At 37.7% G+C, this 17849-nt stretch overlaps 1 protein-coding gene across 3 annotated transcripts in view; it reads left to right on the forward strand.

Annotated features, from left to right (window-relative positions):
- The window catches only part of TRIM33 (tripartite motif containing 33), a 54348-nt gene extending 37257 nt beyond the window's left edge, over positions 1 to 17091 (forward strand). For 2 of the 3 annotated variants that reach the window (XM_067558757.1, XM_067558759.1), the window contains 14 exons: positions 690 to 807; positions 2302 to 2421; positions 3708 to 3952; positions 4239 to 4403; positions 5434 to 5634; positions 8568 to 8700; positions 9938 to 10001; positions 10400 to 10559; positions 11738 to 12084; positions 12493 to 12616; positions 13567 to 13641; positions 14349 to 14501; positions 16568 to 16618; positions 16700 to 17091. In XM_067558757.1, the coding sequence (XP_067414858.1) occupies positions 690 to 807; positions 2302 to 2421; positions 3708 to 3952; positions 4239 to 4403; positions 5434 to 5634; positions 8568 to 8700; positions 9938 to 10001; positions 10400 to 10559; positions 11738 to 12084; positions 12493 to 12616; positions 13567 to 13641; positions 14349 to 14501; positions 16568 to 16618; positions 16700 to 16912 (2169 nt within the window). In that variant the 3' untranslated portion in view covers positions 16913 to 17091. The remainder of the gene's footprint in view (positions 1 to 689; positions 808 to 2301; positions 2422 to 3707; positions 3953 to 4238; positions 4404 to 5433; positions 5635 to 8567; positions 8701 to 9937; positions 10002 to 10399; positions 10560 to 11737; positions 12085 to 12492; positions 12617 to 13566; positions 13642 to 14348; positions 14502 to 16567; positions 16619 to 16699) is intronic. The other variant, XM_067558758.1, reaches the window with a different exon arrangement.
- The last annotated feature ends 758 nt before the right edge of the window (positions 17092 to 17849 follow it).

A 17849-nucleotide genomic window follows, 5' to 3' on the forward strand; every position in this document is an offset into this window, starting at 1 on the left:
CTCTACCCACTAGTGAAATAGACCCTAACCCTTGTGAATTGTATTTAAGGCTTCCTACATTATAATAGAAGGAGTAAAAGTTTCTAGACACATGTTTTTCCCTTACAAACATAAGAATTTCTAAAACACGAGTTAGATTTCACATTTATTGTATAATTGGGTAAAAACAACTAGTTGAGAACATCTCCTGAAAGCCCATGAGCAAATTTAAAGGTTAGAAATTGGACAGTACTTCTTAATATAAGCTTTTCTGGTTAATCACCAGTAATTCAGTCCTGGATTAGTGCAAGACCAAGGGACCAGAAAATTTTGCATACTATCAGTCTTGGAGGCAATCAGCATTAAACAAATCCTGTCTGTTGGAAAGCTGGGAATCTTAGTGCGGCATGCCATGAGATAGATCTGACTCTAAAATCACATTCTGATTACTGCTGTTCTCCTTCATATGTTTAGCATTGCTGATATGTGCTGTGAGAGCTGTAAGGTGGATACACTAACTTTTCAGGAATCTGACTCTACTCGGATGATTAAGAGGGAATGCTACCCAGCAATAGTTTTCTTTGGCAATGACCTAACTGGCAATTGAAAGTCATAATTTTATTTGGTATCTGACAGCTCTTTGTTGAACAAACTGTCTGCTCATACATTGTGTCTCAATCAGTCTTAATTTGTTTTTTGTGTCCCCTTAGATTACGTTCCAGTTGCGTCATATTTTAAAGGCACGATGTGATCCTGTCCCTGCTGCTAACGGAGCAATACGCTTCCATTGTGACCCCACGTTCTGGGCAAAGAATGTAGTCAATTTAGGTGAGAAAATAACATATCAAGTGTTTGTAGGAATATTGGATTGTATGGGGAGTTTTCAATGTAGTACTAAGTGGTATGAAACAGAAGGAAATATTTTATCTTTTCTGCAGTCAGGTCTTAAAGGTTGTCATGATGGAAATAGCTTTGATCACTTTGTATTCATTTTAAGTATGTGATCACTGTAGCCTGTAACACTGATGCCTGGTGTCTTCTCTTCTTGGGTTGACAGTGCTTGCTTGTGCATTGATACAGGATCCTTCTTTTTTCTGCTAAGAGTAAGAGTCTCTGTTCAGTTTTGGTATGACAGTCTTTTCCATCAAGAGTTGCCTGCCGATTGGAATGTGCAAAACATTTGTGATGTGACATGCCTTCTGATGTTGCCTGGCCTACTGGGCTTTGCTCTGTTTTCCTATTACCAGCTGATGGAGACCCTCCTCTAACTGCTGAACCCAAACTTTTAGTTTGTAAATCTTAATAGATGTATTCTACAAACCTTTTCTTTTGACAGAATTGCATACTTTTAGATTAGAGTAAACTTGGTCAAAATATTGAAGACTTAATGCATTTTTTTCCTAAGTGGGTTCTCTATCTTTCTGAAGTCGATTTATTGGCAGGTAAATATGCAAATGTGGCCTTAAAGGGATGAACTCTTTGGACTTCTTAATTAGCTATATATCGGGAATAATGCTGGACTTGGTTTTATCCAGTCACTAGATGCGTCTTAATTTACTTAAAACGGCTTGAGCCAGTAAAATTTGTAAGAGGCCTGGATGACCCAGAGAAACTAGTTGTCTGGTTCCAAGCCAGCCCATGTCACGTTGTCTGAAATGTAAGTGAATTAAAACACAAAACTTTGTAAAGTAGTTTTGGTTGCTAAACAGACAGTGTTCCTGACACACAACCACAAAGGCAAAGAAATAGAAAGTTAAGCTACCTAATAGTTTATAACTTCTGGGTGAAAGAGTCCAGGATTGACACCTTACAACTACCAACACCACAGATCATGCACTGCAACTGTAAGTGTGATTGAAAATGGGACACTGTTCTTACTGCCTCCATTTGCTAGATTTCCACCCTCCCCTCCCTCCACCCTCCCCAGCACTATTAGTTGTGGATGTTTCGTTTGATGGTTGTGATGAGAGAGTAGTTTGGTAAAGGGGTTGTGTGTACAAGTGTTTCGGAAAGGTTGGCATCCCTGAATTAAAGTTGCATGGTCTGTGGGGTCCATTAGTTGTGATAACAGTAAGGTGTCTGCTTGTGGGTTAGGAGTACAGACTTATGTACTGGTAAGTGGCTTAACTTTCCAAGCTGTCAGGCATAGGGAGACAACACTAACTACTTCACAATGGTTTTTCTATATATTAATTTGCTAATTTATGCTTTTTTTGGGGGTGGGCTTTAGATGAGGGAGGAGGGGCACAAGCCTGAGGGGGTAGAAGTGCAGCGAGAATATTTATCGGTCAGCAGCTGCGCATGAACCTTTCTCTGTTGTAGGACAAAATCTGACAGGAAAGTGTAGTTCTTCATGGCGAAGGTTTTGTGTGCACCCACTACCTGTCCCCCCACCCCAAATCAACCAACCAAGTTTGTGTGTGCCCGGCCTCAGTCAATCAGGTTTGTGTGCACAACAAATAAATTTTGTTATAATGTGAATAATGGCTAAAAGTTACCCTTAAAAAAACCCTATTCCCCTTGCACCAGGGGCTACCTCTCATCCAGGTTTTGTGAAGAATAGTCAGCAGTGAAAAGGACTGTCAAGGAAAATTTTATCCAGAGCCCAAATTCAAGGGTTCCTATTAACACTCAATGAAGAGAAACCAAAAAAAGCTACACAGAAAATTAATAAAGCATAAAAACTAACCCTGTATGAAATTCCACAATGGCTGCCTATATTTATTGAAAAGTAGCCATTTATGTCCCATTTTAAGCTCAGTTTACAGCACAGCCCAAACTGAGTTACCATAAGATGCCTCTATAATATTCTTCAGACTGTAAAATGAGTTGGTGGAATTCAGTACCGTTCCTGGTGCATAAATTTCCACAGTGTAAAAAGCACTATCGTATTAGTTAATTCTCTCAGCAGTAGCCAAGGATTTGAATGGACACCAAAAAAGCTACCCTCTTGTCTCTAGAGGGGCCATCTCTCCAAAGCAGAGTTAAGGCCAGGTCTACACTTGACAGTTATACCAGTGCAACTTTCATGGGTGTTTGGTGGTGGTTTGTTTTTAGACAGATAGTTATATGGGTACAAGTCCTAGTGTGGATGCAGTTATAGTAGTGTAAAGAAGATGCCTTATAACAGTATAGTTATTTCCTTTTCTGCACAGGAATAGCTGTGCTGGTATAAAACACCTTTGTGTTGATACTGTTGTGCCCACAGTAGGGGGATTGTACTACTGCAGTTAGTGGCATAACTTTCTAATGTAGACAAGGTCTAAGGCACAACAGATAGTGTCCGTTTTGCCCAAAATGTATCTTTTCCTTCAACAAATGTTAAGACTTCAGTCTGAAAATCTTTCACCAAGACCAGGTGTGTTATAGAGGATATCATTGGGGTGCGGGTGAAGTTTAGTGGTATAAATTTATAAGTAACTTTAACTGAGCTGGAATTGTTGGAATGATAATGATTTATCCTGCTTTAGTGTAGAAAGTGTGCCAACAGAATAACAATCCACCCTCAGCCCTGGCCAGCCTGCATTTAGACTAGATCAGAGACACTTGCAAATGGCTGTGGAGGAATTTACATTTTAAGTTAGACTTAAATTGCTTTCTTACTTCAGTGTAAAATACTGAGGAAATTGAAGTAAAAAGTTCAGAGATTTCTGTTTTGAATCTTTATCGGCATTCGAGTTAAGGTGAAAATTTATAGTTGACCAGCTTGCTTTTTCTCTATTCCTTAGGTAACCTTGTTATTGAAAATAAACCAACCCCTGGCTACACTCCTAATGTAGTAGTTGGACAAGTTCCCCCAGGAACAAACCACATCAACAAAACCCCTGGACAAATTAATCTAGCACAGCTTCGGCTCCAGCATATGCAACAGCAGGTATATGCACAAAAACACCAGCAATTGCAACAAATGCGGATGGGACAACCAGCTGGGCCCCTTCCTAGGCAAGCAGGCCCTCAAATGTTGCAGCAACAGGCAAGTTTCCTGAATACCTTACCTTGCATTGCAGTATAACACTAAGACTTAACCCTGTTCTTCTCAGACGTGAGCAGTTAACCTGGTTATATTGTACAGAATTAACTTTAAATGTATGAGCAATTCAGTCTTACGAAATTTGACATGCCTTAAATAGGGCAATGACTGGCTTTTCTTGAGATTATGTAAGTTATCAGTAATTTCACCAATTTGTATAGAAGATTTGCTTCTCATTTCCTTGTTAACAGCAGGAATTTAAAAAAAAAAAAAAAAAAAACCCTTGTAGCCTCCCAGGTTGATCAGCATGCAGACCATGCAGAGGGGTAACATGAACTGTGGGGCTTTCCAAGCACACCAGATGAGAATGGCTCAGAATGCTGCTCGTATACCAGGAATACCACGCCACAATGGTCCACAGTACTCCATGATGCAGCCGCACCTTCAAAGACAAGTATGTGCTATGCCTGTGTTTTGTGGGCCCCCACACACCACGCTTTCATTTAAAAACTTACTTAATTCACTGATAACGTCTCCAGATTTGTCAGTTCTCACAGAGGAAAGTGTGTGTGAGAGAGAATAAATGAATGTATATATTTCAGCTATGTGAGAGCTACGCTTGAGAGTGGCTAACTTTTTCATATCACGTGCTCTCTGATGTTTCAAATTACATATGTTTGAAAATCTAAAAATTACTTTTAATTGTTTTTTAATATTGCATTTTAGTCAGCTAGGAAGCTGGAATAAGAATAACCAGTTTCACTTTGTCGTGGCTGTGCAGCTGCTGAGATTTTAACATTGTGTGGTGTTTTAACATTAAAAATTTCTCAAATTATTGCATGAATAAACATTTTCATGATTGTCATAAAACATTTTTTAAAACTAAATGTTGGTCCTAAGCTACTATAGATATATGACTCTGTGGAAAAAATGTGATGCAGGACTTTAACATTCAAAATAAAAATCTCTGAAATAATGGGAGTTTGCTTAATTAGAAAAGCAAAATGGAAGAATTTTTTTTAAATGTAACATTTTTATTAATGCTTTTAAAATAGCACAACTATGAATATTCTGCAAATGCAAGCTCTGCTAAAGTCTTTAGTTTAAAATGCTGCATTTCTAAAAAAACACTTTTTCTTTTTTTCCACCTTGTGTAGCAGTAAGGGACTTGACAGGAGGCCATGGAAAAATCCACATTGTACACTAGCATCCCTAGCCATGCACAGTTGTTGGTTGTCTTTTGTTCCATTCCATTCCGAGGTTAAATGCTGGTTGTTTGTTTACAATGCGTTAGATTGTACTTTTCCTACAGAAAAGTGACTGCATATCTCCTGCAAAAATTATTAAACTAGATTGAGAATAGCTATTTGGGTGTCAGGGACCAGCATGTGATTTAAAGTCCTACAGTTTTACACACAAGGTGAATATTTGCTGCCTTTATCCCTAACACAATAGTTGTCTATTTTTCCTGACTCTTTCAACAGCATTCTAACCCAGGACATGCCGGGCCCTTTCCAGTTGTTTCAGTGCACAACAACACTATCAATCCTACTAGTCCTACTACAGCCACTATGGCAAATGCAAATCGTGGTCCAACAAGTCCATCTGTTACAGCAATAGAACTTATTCCTTCAGTCACAAACCCAGAGAATCTACCTTCCCTGCCAGATATCCCACCCATACAGGTTAGTGCAGAAGATAAATCATTTATAGATGAGGTGATAACTGGTTTTCTTCATTAAAATCTTTTTTTCTTCACATGTTTTTGTATTTGTATTATTACTTGAAGATTGTGATAAGGTTGTTACTATTTGAGATAATTTTAAATAGTCAGAACGGGAATTTGCAGTCCTATGTTGGATATACCAACTGTTGAACCATCCAGTTCTGATCTACTCAGCTTTTAGTTAGAGCACACTAATGTTAAATTAGGCAGCACTTTATGGAATAACGTAATGCTTGATATAAAAAATTGACATTACGATACCAAGACACACTTAGAGCGTCGTGTCCTTCCAGAATGTGGAGAGTAGCTTTAAAAAAAAAAAAAAAAAAAACCTGAAAAGAAGGAATTAAGATTGAGTTAAGATACACTTCTATAATGCTCTCATAACTCTGTCCTGTTTGAGCCAACCCCCAACACACCAGAAAAACATATTAGCCCCTGCCCGCACAGATGCTACAGAACACACAAGCACAGCATGTCACCATTACTGTGACGACAGACTGTGTGGAAACTCTTGCTTGAACAGACCCCTAACCATGCTGCACGTGTGCATTTCACTCTTTTAGGTATGTCAATTTGGCATACACCGATGTGGAGTTACAAACTTCACGCTGAATTTTTTTGGTATTGCTTTCCCAGCAGGGCAGTGTACTGTGTGCTAGCAGAGATAAATCCTGAGCAACCGAGATCAGTTGTGGAAGGATCATAGCCAGAGTTTGAGCCCAGTTGTGTGCAAAAAAAAGTAAAAGATGATTTTGAAAAATGTTGTGAAACTCTTACAGAATCATAAAAATGTGGGGCTTGACGGTAGGCCATCCCCCCATGCAGAAATAGGATCTAGCGTATCCCCATCCAGGGGGATAAGTGTCCACATGGCGAGCTATTCTGATATAACTAAATGGGTTTAAATTCACATCTTAGCTTATTTTGGGATAACTTTTCCATATGGTCAAGCCCTAACGTAACTAGAACCTGTTGTACTGTTTGCTCATCAAATCAAGTAATTTCTTTCCTGAAATACTTGTAGGTAATAGAGAGAGGTTCAAAGGCTCAAGGAAGGCTATAGCATATTCTTGAAGTGATTAAATGGTCTGCAGTGCTGAAGCTCATTATTATTTAGCCACTGGAAAAGAAGAGTTCACTAGAATATGGCCTTGCATTTTTAAACAAATTTTATGGCTACCACGCTAGAAAAGTCTGGTAGTAGGATATACCATAATATAAGATTAACTAGGTGACTCTTGGATGTTTTGAAAATGTAAAGTTTTCTATAAATGCTATGTACACCTCTCACTATGATACCTCCAACAGATCTTTCTTTAGAGAGAAAGGGTATGAAACTATTCTATTTCCTAACTCATTACTGCTCTTACAAATATTGGCTTTAGTGAAATTGGAGATGATAAAAATGTTTTATTCAAAATAGATTTTTATTTACACGTAGCTAGTTTCTCATTTTCTAGTTTTAAATTGCTAAAGTAGATGTTTTATTTGTTTCTAATTTTCCTAATTGTTGTTAATTCAAATTTTACGTCTTTTTTCTATTGAAGTTTTCACAGTTAATTGTATCTGCTGAAAAAGAGAAGTCTAGTGTTTCATTAGCATCCTTACTGTGAGAACAACACAAACTCACATAATATTGATAAATAAATAGCCAGTGCTATATTTGCAACTACCATTACCTTTTGACAATTGAACTTCCTCAAGTCAAAGAAATCTGAAATGATTTATATTATTTTATTATACTTCTCCCTCAGGGCATGCACCTTGAAGTCAGTCTAATTTGCTTAGATGCTTTTGAAAATCCCACCCTTATGTTCCTATCTATAGATTTCAGAGCCAAACTTTAGACTTCTATTTTTGAAAATATTAGTCTCTATAACAAAGTTATTGTGAACTTTTTTATAATATATTGAAAGTGTTAACTTTTGTTAACACTGAAGCAATTTTGTTGAAGTGACAGTTTTTATGCCTCTAAGGAAGTTTGTAATAAAGATACAATTTTACCCCTGACATAGAAACACTTCTGTGTATGCTTACCTTCAAGAGTGTGTGTAGTCCCACTGAAGTCAATTGAACTACTCATGTGAGTAAAAGTACACACTTGCCTAAAAGAATCAGGGGCTTAATTGTCAATATTTGCTTTTGCCTATAATATTTTTTGTAAAATTCAAATAAGATACTATTGGTAGGATAGCTTTTTTTTTAAAATCATATATAATTTAATCATTATATATTATAATCTGAAGTTGTAATATACATTTTCTAATTGGTTTTACAATGCCTCAACCTGATTTGATCAGTGATTTTAAAGTTTAGTGAATTAAATCATTGATTTTAAATTGCCTTGATTTAAATTGCTCCACTTTAGTAAAATTAGACTTTCTTTTTTACACAGTGAAGACATTTAAGTGAGTAATTGAAAGGTAAACTTAAATACCAGGCCCCCTAATGTGCTTGCCAGTGAGTTTTGACTATTAAGACTAAAATTAAAGCATTTCAGAGCATCACAAATTCTGGTATTGTTTTTATTAGATTTTGTCCATTGGTTCAGTATTATCAGGTGCAAGAAATTAACTTGCAGGTACAAAAGCATTCCCTAAATGGAGTTAATATTCTTTGGAAGATGAGCATTCAGAACATATGGTGAATCATTATTGCATATCTTTATGAAGTGGTAGTATGCGTGTAAATGTTCCCTCATGACTACTGATGAGTCACACTGGTAGAAAACATTTGCAAATTTAAATTTGGTAGAATAATTGTCCAGCTAATCTACTATGCATGTATATTTACATAGGTATGTAGATAAAAAATATTAATGGTTTAATATGATTTATGGACATTGACTTCCCCATCTCAAATCTTGTTTTTGTTTTGGCTTGTTTTCAGTTGGAAGATGCTGGTTCAAGCAATCTAGATAATCTACTAAGTAGATATATCTCAGGCAGTCACCTACCCCCTCAGCCTACAAGCACCATGAATCCTTCCCCAGGACCCTCAGCCCTGTCTCCAGGATCATCAGGTAAACTGGAAAGAGAGTGGTAGATATTTCTGATATTTTAAGCTTAAAATCAGTGGCAAGCAATTTCCCCAGTGCACAAGGAAGTTACATTCCTTTCCTTTCTTGGCATGTGCACCCTTTAGACTATGGTCATTAACTTCTCTTTTCTCATAAATCAATCCCTCTAGTACCCTACTCTTTTTTCCTATGAATGATATCTTTATGGGAAAGAAATGCCCAGAAGAGAACACAGTTTTCCAGTGACACTGAGAGGGACCAGCACATCTCTGTGCTGTGACGTTCTCTCAATGTTCTTCAGAAGTCCATTGGTCCTTTTTCTTACCATATCACATTGCAGATTTAGATCTGAGGCCACAATTCAGTTAGAATGATTTGACTTACGAAGTTCGTCCATTTCAGGTTTCATGAAGGGAATTTACTGAATTTCATTAGATGCCCTACTTAGGGACAGAGATCCAGTCATGTAAGGGGTTTGCTTCTTGTGCAAGTCTTTTGGAAGTACGTTTAATTGTGAAGAGAGCTTTTGGTAAAATTACGTTACTGAAATCCCCTAACATTTCATCATGCAAATGGTCGTTTCAGAGAGACTGGACACAATAAAAACTGGTTTCAGCAATTCAATACCAGTCTTCCCATCGCCTAGGCCTTTCCCTGCAGACCTCCAAGCTTATTTTGTGTGAATTGTGAGTTAGAGTATGCTTGCATTATAAATGCATTTTCTCTAAGCTTACATGCAAAACACATACTGTGGGTCTACCTTTCTCCTGGCTTTATTTGGAATAGCAAACAGTCCAGCTGTGTTAAGAGATGGGTGGAAAGTTGGTCCTGAAACTTGGTTTGAAAATAAGACTAGAAAATTAAAACACAAGTGACAACTTTTGTTCAGAGACTTGCATTTATTTGCAACAAAAGTTGGTGGTAATGACCTGATCAGGATAATTCATCGATTAAAAATAAGAGGTAGTTAGGTCAAGAATATGGCTGTCTTATATTTGCATTAAATGAGGTAGTTACTGGGATTCTAAATTAAATGACAATTGACAAACTATTGCTAAAATGCCAGATCCTCTCCAGATCAGATTGTCTGTGTTTGAACAAAGGACTAAAGGATCACTGACTTGTATGAATCACTGGCTTATTCCCTTTAGCGTTGCTTTCATTTGTGGTGTTGCAGAACACTAGTTTCATGTAACCTGCTGTGGATATTTACAGTGAAAGGTGATTTATACTTTTTCAGGGTTATCCAGTTCCCACACCCCAGTGAGGCCACCCAGCACCTCCAGCACAGGCAGCAGAGGCAGGTGAGTATGTTATTAATTAACATTATGTGACTGAAAAATCAAATGTAAAGAACACATTCAAGTTTAAATTAAATCAACAGCAAGTCACTATTAGCTACTGTTATAACAATGACCTCTTAATTGAGGAGTGAATGCATATAGCAAAATAATTATTGAAAAATCGTTGCCAAATATCGGTCTTTATATTTTGTAGGCATCAGAAAATTCACAGTAATAGCTTTGGCTTTGAAATGTTCACTCAAATAATTTTAGTCCTAGAAATGTAGGGCTGAAAGGAACCTTGAGAGGTCACGTCCACCCTGCACTGAGGCAGGACCAAGAAACCTAGACCATTCCGGACAGGAGTTTGTCAGTTTCAGGTGCGACTAAGCTTTCCATGTACTCTTGTGTCTTTCAAGCTGTGGTTCATCAGGCAGAACCGTTGAGAAGACTGGCATTAACTTCAAGTCTGACCATGTGAAAGTCAAGCAAGAGCCAGGGACAGAGGAAGAGAGATGCAGTTTCTCAGGAGCAGTGAAGCAAGAAAAAACAGAGGATGGCAGGAGGAGTGCATGCATGGTAAAGTTCCTTTGTGAATTGCATGTTACCCCTCCCCCAACAACACCTTTAAGAATTTGGAAACCCATAAATAGATGGTGCTTAACACCCTGGAGACACAAGGGAAAGCATCCCCACCGTACCAGCTCCTAGTAATGTGCCTGAACTCTGTTCTCTATGGGCCAGCTTGAGAGATGAGAGGGCATTTCAGTTCCCTTGATACCTCTGCTTAAACTGCAGCCAAGTTTGCTGGTTGCATTGATGGATTTTGTGACGTGGACATCAGTCTACTGACCATGGGACTGGTATCACCATACGGACATCAAATTGTAGCAGTTTGTTCACTATTGATCTGGGCTGGATGTGACTTGGCATCATGTGAAAGATGTCCTATCCCACTGAGTGTCGTTATGTATGTTGCTGTTGAGTAATGCAGCAATGAAAGCTGTACAGTAGAAACAAATTGGAGCCTAATCTCAAATTGGTCCCTGGTTTAGGACTTGATTCTGTCATGCTGAACAGCTGATGTGCTGAGGCAGAAGCAGGGTAGTACCCCAGCTGGTACTGTCTTTGGGATCTCAATAAGATTACCATCAAGGGTTTAGTATGTTCACGGTTTTTAATCTCTAGCTAATAAAAGCTTCTGATAATTTACTGACATGTTCCTTCAGTATCAATCTCCTGAATGTTTGTAACTCTATGCAGTGTAGCATGGAAAATTAGGATTAATCTCCCAAATACATAAATGAGCATTAGCAGAAGCTTACAGTTGGATGCAGAGGAACTGCAAGAGAATATAGGAGGGCTTCCCAGCTCTGTTGATAGTAATGGAATTGTATGTTGGGAGAGGAGCAGAGGGAATTTATTATCCAAAGACCTTTCTTAAAAAGGCCAGTACAGGAGAGTGAACACTTGACTATTTTGGGGAAGGTTTAAAAGGTTTGTTTTCCATTAAACTTGTCAGTGGAATTGGGTCACCCCTTAAAAGGCTGGAGACTTGTGGTATAGTCAGTCATTCTCTGTACAGTATGTAACTCCAATATCTCACCAGGAATTGCCAGTATTTGTTTGTTTTGGGAAGTGTTTTAATTTGCAGTTCTAGTAAGCAACAGATGGCTTCTGACTCCTACCATATGAGGAAAGATCAATCTGTTAATACTGATCTCTTTGCGGATTTTCATGCAGTAATTTTATTTCAGCTTAGCAGTCCTGAGAGCAGCTTGACACCACCTCTCTCCACTAACTTGCATTTGGAAAGCGAGTTGGAAGCATTAGGAAGTCTTGAAAATCATGTAAAAACTGAACCAGCAGATTTAAGTGAAAGTTGCAAACAGTCTGGACATAGTCTTGTAAATGGGAAATCTCCAGTGCGAAGTCTAATGCATCGATCAGCTAGAGTTGGAGGAGAAGGCAACAACAAAGAGGATGATCCAAATGAAGACTGGTGTGCTGTATGCCAAAATGGAGGCGATCTGTTATGTTGTGAAAAGTGTCCAAAGGTGTTTCATCTCACGTGTCATGTACCAACACTTCTCAGCTTTCCCAGGTACCAGAAATTAAAATAATGTTACTAGTGCCCAAAAAGAGCTTTGTGGGCTTATTCTTCACACATTGAAACTCAATAAGATCAGAGGATCTAGAATCTTAGTACCCAAGAATAGCATTAAAAACCTCCCTAACATGTATATTGTCTTCACTCTTAGGTTTTATTTTGCTTCATAGTTGTTTTGTGCTGATTTTGTCAGTTAATATTTTTCAGTGATTTGTAAATGCATGCACAGAACACTTAATGGATACATGATTCACACCATGATAAATTCTACACTATAGGAGTCTTTAATGAGGTATAACTTGACTTTTGAAAGGAATAGAAGATGTAGAAACATCGTAGTGGTCATGTAATAGACCTTATCTTTGGTGGATTCCTGAACTAATTGTGTATCTTCCTATTTAGTGGGGAGTGGATATGTACGTTCTGCAGAGATCTAAGCAAACCTGAAGTAGAATATGATTGTGACAATTTGCAACATAGTAAGAAGGGGAAAACAGCACAAGGCTTAAGTCCTGTGGACCAAAGGGTATGTGTCAAATACTGTAGGTATCTGCATGTCAAAACTGTCACCTTTGACATAACTGTTATTGGTCATCTCCATATTTAGCTGTGCTCGTCCAGTAGGTTACAATTTCTGAGCGCACACATAACTAATAAAATATTTTAAAATTAACTTTCAAGTGTGAATTAGTCTTCTAAAAGTTTTTAATTGGAAGTTCTTTTGTGGATTTAACATGGATGTTTTAACCTACATACATAACAATATGTAAATTTGATGCCTTAAATTCATGGGGAGAGGTGCTGAAAGGTATTTCGAAGAGCATAGCTATGGCAAAATGTCTTGACTGTGTCAAAATGATTTCTAGCTTTATATATGGCTAATGTATAAAGTGTTTTAATATCAGTCAGAATAACCCTTAGAATGTCTTCTCCATGAATAAATGGAATTATTCAGAGGAGCTTTCCAACAAATTGAAATAAGGAAATGTTTCAGGGGAAATATTGAAAACAATTATTTGAATGGAATTTCTGATTGTTTAATTCTGTATTTATGAAAAAAAGAGAGGTCAGACCTTGCCTTGCATTTAACTATCTGAGTAGTAACAGTGTCACTAAACATCTACTGGTTGCTTTGTTCTAATTTGGCTATTTTATTAATTGCCTTGTTCTGCAATTTTTGTTGTATTAGCCACAGCTTTCTTTTGGGGAAAGGAAAGCAAAAGGAGTAAAGAGCTTTTGTATTAAGTATATTATGCTAGCAGAAGTAAAGGCACTCTTTCCTTCCCCAACAATATGCAGTCTGTAAGCGTTACATTTTACACTCTTAGAATGAATGAAGAGGCTTCTTGGCTTAAAGGGCTTTATTTTCTACTGGTGAGACTAAATAATATGAATTTATTTAAATTAGTTAAGTACCAACTTTTAGATTGAGATTAAAAAGGGATATTCACTTGAAGTTTTTTGTTCCTTTGCAAGAAATGTGAACGTCTCCTGCTTTACCTATATTGCCATGAGCTGAGCATTGAATTCCAAGAGCCAGTCCCAGCCTCGGTGAGTCTCCTGCTGCATGAAACTATGGAAAAAATAAAATGCCAACAATAGCTCCAAATGGCCACAATCTGACAAGTCTTGGTTTTTAGAATGAGTTGCGTGTTCTTGCCATAGTTGTCAGAGACACTTGTGGAGTAAAAGCAGTCTGAAAATTCCATTGGTCTTGCCTAGCATGGTATCTCTGAATCATTAAACCTATTAATTACAAAATCCTTTCCAACTGCAATAGCTGAATGGACTGGAGAGGATTTGGGATATCTGATAAAATGAAAAATATTTTACCATTTGTACTTAGCAAGAGGCTTTAAAAAAAACTTGCAGCCATTTGGATGAAACCAAAAATCTGATTTAGTTGACAGTCTTCTATTATGAGATGTAAGAAAAGTGATTTTAATGATTCTAGAAAAGACAGTGATGGTCTGTTATAATCTTTATACACATTTCTTTCCAGAATGCTAATAATCAGCACTAAAATATAACAAAATATGTTGTGCTCATAGAACCTCTGATTGCCCTCTTTCTTCCCCCATATATGGAGGTAGTTGCTTCTGATGGTTCCATCTTGTACACATGCTATAATGGGGTTGGTTGGATGCTATTTTGATACTCTGATTTTAAGTGGATTAATTCTGCACCTTCTGTGAAGTATAAAAATTGCATATGAATCTTTTTGATGGTTTGTGATTAGATGTACACTTTCTTCACAGATACCAAACTACTATAAAATTATAAAGAAACCAATGGATTTATCTACAGTAAAAAAGAAGCTGCAAAAGAAACATTCCCAGCACTACCAAACTCCTGATGATTTTGTGGCAGATGTCCGGCTGATCTTCAAGAACTGTGAAAGGTTTAATGAAGTATGTTAACTTCCAAACTAGAATTTTTTAGATTGACATTTATTTAGGCCTGATTCCACAGCTGCCTCTCACACCTCCACCTTGCAGTCTGTGTGAGTTCCATGTCTGGAGTAGATACAGCATTGGACCCTTGATAAGTAAATGCAAACCAATTAATTACAGATCTTGCTTTGGGTTTTAGTTAGAAGTGAGTGTAAGATTCACTGAAGGAGTGAGTTTTTACATGAGTTTGTGAGAAATCATGAACTCTGCAATAGCTGTATTTATAGATTAGATTCATGAGGAGGAGTTACATGCTGAGGCCTTCTGGTTGGCCCATCTTGACTGGATTGTGGCTATTGCTGAGAACTGTGGTATGGTGTAAGTTGGGCAGTCCCCCAAAATATTCTATGTAAAAATGGAATATACCATTAATGCTTATCAATATTATGTCATAAACTTTCATTGCTAAGAAGACTCTAGTGAGAACCCCTGCTGGTTGTCTCTTCCTGAGCTCCCAGGGTCAGGCTTTCATAACTATAAGCAGAGCCCCAAAAGTCTTTGTTACCTCCCAAAAGATTTGGCAGTTCTCTGTTCTTCTGGCTGATGGGTGTATAGTCTGGCACAGAAGCAGATTGAATGGTACCCCACATAGGGAAGTGGGGGAAATCACTTACAATAAGATCACACAAAGGCCTGGGGAATGTACTGTAGGGAATGGTCTTGCAGTGGCCCTAGAGATGGTGCAATGACCCTGATAGTTCTCCTCAATGTGTAACTTCAGTTTTCTGATGTTTAAATAGCATTTCTGTTCTCTGCACAAAGAGAGGCCCTGTGGAGCGAGCAAACAAACCTATGTTTAAAACTGACTCTGCCTCACGTAAGATACTGGAATAGTAAAAACAAAAAACCCCCCAAAAAAACCATTTAAAAATAAGTTTTAGAATGAGGCACTTTTTGCACGTTATAGACTTAGACACAAACATTTGGGAATTGACCTCTTTATAACCATATGCCAGGTGGAGGCTAATGGGGGATGTGGAAGAAGTGCAGCTCTTAGAGCCATTTGATCTAGGGAGTAAATGAAGCCTCCACCCTGGAAGAAACTACTTCTGCTCCTCTGAAGAAGTATATTGTAACTATGGGAAGAGTAGCAGGAGGCTCTAGGGAACAGTGGTTCTTTAAAAGGACTTTTTAGACTAAGCTGTTTGTAGTCTCAAGTGCTGACTCTTATTCTAGAAGCTGCGGCAGTCTGACCACTCATGATTATGGGTACAATTTTGTCATGGTAAAATTATGCATAATTCACAGCAAGGTCATGGTTTTAAAAAAAAAAGAATAATTTCATGCTATGATCATGACCAGTTGGAAACCCTGCTCCCACAGATTAACAGTTCATTAGTTCACACTGATCTGAAAGAGAACTAGATCAAAGCAAATTACAGACTTTTAATGTGGAGCAGTAGGATCCACAGGAAATGTCCATTAGTTGGCTTTAATTAGTCTCTTTTTAAAGAGAACTAGATGACAGTGAACTAATGAACTGTCAATGCGTGGCAGCAGGGTCTATGTAAATGGCAAAGTGTACAGTTCTCGGGCAGTGCTGACCACCATGACACAGTCATTTCCTTACTCATGACATAGGGTCAGATACAGTTCCAGCATTTTACAGCTTGACAAAGTGGAAATGCAACCTGCAGGAAAGCACTCTCATTTCTTTTATAGCCAAGATTTACACAGTCGCTCTTCTGTTGTGATTGAAACATAGAGCATTTACTTTCCATGATAACATTCTGGGCAACTGAGCTAGTTATCATGAGCATTTATTATAATGTGCTTTAACATGACTGGGAGCCACTTACTATACGGTAGTTTCATATCTTGCCAAAGGTTGACGAACCATAGATTTTGAAACAGCATCATAAAGAGGGTGGCCTTTACGTCATTCAATTTTAGAACTATACTCATCTGGTCATAACAATCTGATTTCCCTGTTATGGCTAACTTTAGTCATCAAACCCTATGCAATCTCATAACTTTAGAAAGGATTATAATTTCATTTTTTTTGACTCTGGTATCCTTTTTAGATGATGAAAGTTGTTCAAGTTTATGCAGAAACACAAGAGATTAATTTGAAGGTAAGCGTTTCAGACCACGCCCACTTGGTGAAGGGAGGTGCATTACCAACAGGTGAATATTCCTGTTTCTTTTATTTGCAGGCTGATTCAGAAGTAGCACAGGCAGGGAAAGCAGTTGCATTGTACTTTGAAGATAAACTTACAGAGATCTACCCAGACAGGACCTTCCAACCTTTGCCTGAATTTGAACAGGAAGAGGATGATGGTGAAATAACTGAGGACTCCGATGAAGATTTTGTACAACCACGTAGAAAACGGCTAAAATCAGATGAAAGACCAGTGCATATAAAGTAATCTGATAATATGGACCTAAACCTATTGTAAAAACTGTTATTTAAGTGTTCCTGGAATATTATCATGCCTACAGTGGTCATTTTGAAGAAGCTGATAGCTTTTAGACAGTATTAGACTACAAAAAACCTTTGTATAAAAACATCTTGTCAAAAGGGGAAAATTTGGTTGTAATTTTTTTTTTGGGGGGGGGGGGGGGTTGGGTTACTTGGAATTCCCTTTTCTTTTTCTGAGGACTCTCTCGTCATGCTCTCACAGACAGAGGTGGGTGAATGTTGATAAAGATGCAGAGTTGATATAGGATGCTCCTTGTACAGATAAGTGGACTGTCATACTGCTTAGTAAACTTTTCTGAAAAACTGGACCACTACAGCAACTGTATATCACTTTCATGCTGGCCTGCAGGCTAAACTGTAAGAAACTTTGCTAAAAAAACAAAACAAAAAACCCCCCCTCTTGTGTGAACTTGTGTGAATTGCATCATTGTTTCATTGTTTTTACTTTCTCATTTAAGTGATGTTGTGAGTAATTGCTCTTCTATGTTGATTCAAATATTTAGATTTCGTTTTCTTTCCAATGTTTTATGTATAGAAACATTACAAATGATCATTAAACTGTTCTGAATTGGCAAGTGCAGGAGTGTGAGTTCTTAATACATGCAGGACTAGGCCTGGTTGCAATTAATGCTTTTCAGTAGGGTTCATGCATATTTATTAATGGATTAATGCATTTCTTGTTTGAATTCTTAGAATTTTATTGTCTCTTCCTAATCTCCCTCCAGAGGTAGAGAGTTAGCTCCAATATTAGTTATTTAATTTTCTGTACTTACAAATTTAGACTGAGAAAGTAATAACTGGTGATTTTCCAGTCTTCCTTAATATCAGTTTCTGATAGACCACTATTGGCAAACAGTAACCTGACTACCAAATGTGTAAAATTT

This window comes from Emydura macquarii, unplaced genomic scaffold (assembly GCF_026122565.2).
Source record: "Emydura macquarii macquarii isolate MOO-44397 ecotype Brisbane River unplaced genomic scaffold, CSIRO-AGI_Emac_v2 contig_2184, whole genome shotgun sequence".
NCBI lineage: Eukaryota > Metazoa > Chordata > Testudines > Chelidae > Emydura > Emydura macquarii.